General features: G+C 41.9%; 1 protein-coding gene across 1 annotated transcript in view; it reads left to right on the top strand.

The window, feature by feature from the left end:
* The window catches only part of LOC102863854 (chromosome unknown open reading frame, human C6orf118), a 33,843-nt gene extending 30,565 nt beyond the window's left edge, over positions 1–3,278 (top strand). Inside the window, exon 7 of the mRNA XM_006882826.1 lies at positions 3,213–3,278. Within this exon, the coding sequence (XP_006882888.1) occupies positions 3,213–3,278 (66 nt within the window). The remainder of the gene's footprint in view (positions 1–3,212) is intronic.
* The last annotated feature ends 1,758 nt before the right edge of the window (positions 3,279–5,036 follow it).

The following is a 5,036-nucleotide window of genomic DNA, read 5'->3' as shown; positions in this document are numbered from 1 at the left end:
AACATCATGCTGGGTAGAGTAGAGGGACAGTGCAGGAGGGGAAGACCCTCTATGAGGTGGATTGATTCAGTGACTGGGGTAATCGGGATGGGTGTTCAGAGGTAATGCGATTGGCACAGGATAGAGCAGGGTTTAGGGCTGTTGTACATGGGGTCGCTATGAGTCACAAAGGACTTGACGGCACATAACAACAACAACAATGCATGCAATTAACAACTTGGAGCAGGAAGTGCATTACAAACTGAACCCAGGGAGGGAAAAAGAAAGGGGAGAGATGAAAATGTACATTAATGAAGGAATGAAAACCAGCCTTTCTGTAAACTATCATTAAAATCACAATGCAACTAAGATTAAAAGAGAAGTGGCAGACTTTGTAGGGATGGGCAGGGCTCGTGGTGTCGCCCTCTTGCATGCAGAGTTGCTGTGAGGCAGAAATTACCAGTCACGTAGCAGGAACACATTTAACAGAGCTCAGAAAGGTTATGTCATTTTTTTCAAGATGATGCATTTTTGAACTAGAAAATCTGAGGTCCAAGTCTAAGTTCTTTGTATGATTTACTGTTCTTTCAATTTTTATTATGAGCTATTAAAGGCATAATTTTGTTTTGCTTAATTGTCTGACTACTGAAGATTATAAAAAAAATGACTGGAACAGCACATTGGCAGAGAACTGCCAGAAGTCCAGGGTTTAGAAGGGGTCGTGGTACTAGGGATATTGTAGCTGATGTTAGATGGATCTTGGCTGAAAGCAGAGAATACCAGAGGAATGTCTATCTGTGTTTCATTGATTATGCAAAGGCATTTGACTGTGTGGATCATGACAAACTGTGGCTGACTCTGAGAAGAATGGGAATCCCAGAACTCTTGATCATTCTAATGCGAAACCTATACTTGGACCAAGAGGCAGTTGTCAGAACAGAGCATGGGAACACTGCATGATTCAACATTGGGAAGGGTGTACTCCAGGAATGTGTCCTATCTCCATACCTTTTCAACCTGTATGCAGAGCAGATTATCCGGGAGGCTGGGCTCTTTGAGGAGAAGTGTGGCGTCAGGATTGGTGGAACATCTAGTAACATTCTGCGTTATGCAGATGATACAACCCTGCTTGCTGAAACTGAGGAGGATCTGAAATGCTTGCTGCAGAGGGTCAAGCTTGCTGCAGAGGCTCAAGGCCTGCAGCCTTCAGCATGCATTGAGGCTCAGTGTCAAGAAGACAAAGATTCTCAGCACTGGACCAATTGGCAGCATCAGGATGGATGGTGAAGATACTAAGATTATTAACAACTTTAGTCTGCTTGGCTCCACGGTCAACACTCTTGGTACCAGTAGCCAGGAAATCAAAACATGTATTGCCATGGGAAAGTCTGCTGTTAGGGACCTCTCCAAAGTACTGAAGAGCAATGGTGTCTCTCTGGAGACTAAGGTGCGTCAGATACAGGTTATGGTCTTTGCAATCCCTTGTTATGCATCAGAGAGTTGGACAATGACCAAGGAGGATAGAAGGAGAATTGATGCCTTTGAGCTGTGGTGCTGGAGAAGAGTATGGAATGTACCATGGCTGCCAAGAAAACAGATTCATCCTAGAGAGGGTTAAACCAGGTTGCTCCTTGGAGGCAAGGATTCTGGGGCTTCGTCTGACATACTTTGGACATGTTGTAAGGAAGGTCAGGTCCTTGGAGAGGGACATCATGCTTGGGAGGGTGGAGGGACAGCGCAGGAGGGGAAGACCCTCTGTGAGGTGGATTGATGCAGTGACTGGGGTAATTGGGATGGGTGTGTCAGAGGCAGTGCGATTGGCACACGATAGAGCAGGGTTTAAGGGCTGTTGTACATAGGGTCGCTATGAGTCGCAAGCGACTCAACGGCACATAACAAAAACAACAACATGCTGAAAGAAAAGAATCAGTTATTGACATTGAAAGGGAGAGTTTACTACATTAAATGTTTTTAATTTAACAAATTTTGCTAATTATTTTCTTGGTATACTACATAATGTGAATTATAATTTATGTATTTGAAATACTGTAATGCTTGCTTTTAAAATGCCAATACTTTCTTTTTACTTGTGCAGAATCTTAATCAAAGTAAACTCTAGTTATGGAGTTAATGAATGATAAGTCAATATTCTCTTTAAACTTAGATGGTTGCAGATATTCTTCCCCAGCATTCTCCTTCATTGCACCAATCACATAATATTTTATATGCCATAAATAGGGAAAATAGTTAACAAGTGTTCTTATGAAACTTACGGCTCTTAAAACCATTTCCCTTCAGACAGAAGCTACAAGATTGGAAACATCAAATAGAATTTTAAAGAAGAAAATAAATGTAAGTTTTCTGTGAATCTTTGTATATTACTACACACATTTCCTCTCGAGTATGTTTCTTCTGTGTCATTAAATAAATCAGAATATATATGTTGTTTATTTAAATGATGATTTTCTGCAATGACAAGGGTAGCTTGTGATGCAGCCATTAGCGTATTACTGAATACATTTAAACAAATATAATAATAATAAAATGTAAACATTCTAAGTTGCTGAATATGCTAACCAGAATTTAAAATTTCTGTATACTATGCACATTACAAGTAATTGTATAATACTGAGTCATACCAAGGATTAGTAAAAAAACCCAACAAATCTGACTTTAAGAAAGTGCAGCTGGGTAGAGTACAACTTTAGAGGTCAGGACAGTGAAACATTGTCTCATACTTTGAGCATGTTTTCAAGATGCGACAGTCCTTGGAAAAAGACATCATACTGGGAAAAGTGGAGGGTCAGAGAAAGAGAGGAAGACCTTCAACGAGGTGGAGCGAGACAGTGACTGAAAAATGGACTAGCACGATGAAGATTGTGAGCTTGGCTCTGAGGAGGGCCGGGTTCTGATCTGTTGTTTAGAAAGTCACTGTGGGTTATAGTTGACTCGGCAACTAACAACAGTTGAATGATCAGGCAGCAAAGAACAGGATAAACTTGCTCCTCTCACTTGCTCCTTCCATGATGTTCAGGAGACCTCTTCGAAACACACCAACTGCTAGTTGTTCTGATATATAATATGTAATAATAATAATGTAATACATAGTATTTATTCAACAAATTCTGCTTCTATCCTAAAGTGCACCTCTCATATTGTCCAGTTTACAGAATGTGCTTTACTGTGCTTTTGACCAGGCTGTACATGACCGAGTGCTTTGTCATTTGTGGCAGGCCATTGAAAAAACCGTGAAGCAAAGCGTGGAGAACAGCAAGCTGAGCAAGATGGAGCGGCAGTAAGGATTGTTTCTGTCATTGGAGATCTCAGTATCAGTTACTCTCAAAGCCACTCATGCAAAGTTAACTGGTCCCCTTATTAGTCCAGAATGGTAACAGAAAATGCTACTGTATGTGCCACATCTTTTCCTGTTCTTATTAATGCTTAGTCCAAGGCTTAGCCCTCAACGTGCTGGCAGTAGTTAGCAACAATGAAACAAATTCTTTAGAAAAAGTAGGAGGATTGAAGCCAAGTTCAGCTGGAGCAGTGTCTTTGCTCCCTACTGTAACGAAACATGACAAAGTGGTGCCTTTAAAGAACAGAAATTACTGACTGTGGTTCTGAAGGATAGAAATCCAAGAGGAAACCTTAGACCCGTGGTCTCTCTGCCCCAACAGAAGACCCTTCCTGATCTCATCTAGCTTTTTGATACTCCTTGGCTTTGAGAATTCAGTTTACATGACTGTATTCTCTACCTGTGGTGGTGTGGTGATTAAAGGCTGAACTGTTAATGAAAAGGTAAACAGTTCGAACACACCAGCTGCTTGATGGGAGAAATATGTGCTCTTGTGCTCTCAGGAAGATTTGCAGCCTTGGAAACTTAAAGGCCATCGTTTCGATCCTGTAGTCTCACTGTGTGTGGGAATTGGCTCCATGACAATGCTCGGTTGGTGTCTCTGTGGCTTTACTTTAACAGGACACCAGTCACAGAAGAGCAGTATCCACCTTGCTCTAATATGACTTAAATGATCTTAAATAAAAGACGATGTTTAACAAAATAACCTCATTTCACAGGTACAAGGGCTATGACCACACATATATTTGGGGGGACACAATTCAGCCCATGTCGTTGTTAGGTGCTGTCGAGTGGAGTAGAACGCATAGTGATCCCATGGATAGCAGATTTGAACTCTGCCCTATCCTGTGCCATCCTCATCTCTCACGCCTATGGTTACAGTCAGTGTCAGTAGATCTTATTAAGGTTCTTCCTGGGTTTTGCTAACCCTCAACCTTTCCAAGCATAATGTCCCTTTCCAAGGAATACCCCTTCTTAGCAACATACCCAAAGTGTGTGAGATGAAGCTTTGCAATCCTTTCCTCCAAGGAGCACTCCAGCAACACTTTCTTCAAGACATACCTACTTGTCCTCTTGACAGTTGATGGGATATTCAGTGTTGTTGTTGTTGTTAAGTGCCATTGAGTCAAGTATGACTCATAGCAACCCCGTGAACAACAGATCTGAGCCCTGTCCTATCCTGGGCCATCTTCACAATCTCTGACACACTTGAATCTGCTGCTGCAGTCACTTGTGTCAATCGATTTCACTGTGTGTGTGGGGGGGTGTCTTCCCCTCTTTCACTGACCTTCCACCTTTCCAAATATAATGTCTCTCTTCCAAAGGATCAGCCTTTCTGTTCCACATGCACAGAGTATGATGAGACGAAGCTTCCCTCTCCCTACCCCCAAGGAGCACTCTGGTTACACTTTTCCCAAGTCTGTCTGTTCTCTGGAGTCTATAGGATATTTAGTGCTCTTCTCCTACACCACAGCTCAAAGGTATGAATTCTTATTCTATCATCTTTTATCATTGTCCAGCTCTCAGAGGCTTGAAAAGACTATGACCTGAATTAGACGCACCTTAGTCTTCAAATTAATGTCACTGCTCTTCAGTATTTTGGAGAGGCCTTTGACAGTGGACTTGCCCAGTGCAATACATCTAATCTCGTGACTACTGGTACCAAGGGTGTTGATTGTGAATCCAAGTGAGATGAAATTGTTGA

Source organism: Elephantulus edwardii, unplaced genomic scaffold, assembly GCF_000299155.1.
Source record: "Elephantulus edwardii isolate Elephantulus edwardi_28Jun2011 unplaced genomic scaffold, EleEdw1.0 scaffold00024, whole genome shotgun sequence".
Taxonomy (NCBI): domain Eukaryota; kingdom Metazoa; phylum Chordata; class Mammalia; order Macroscelidea; family Macroscelididae; genus Elephantulus; species Elephantulus edwardii.
This window is presented reverse-complemented; position numbering and strand designations above follow the sequence as displayed.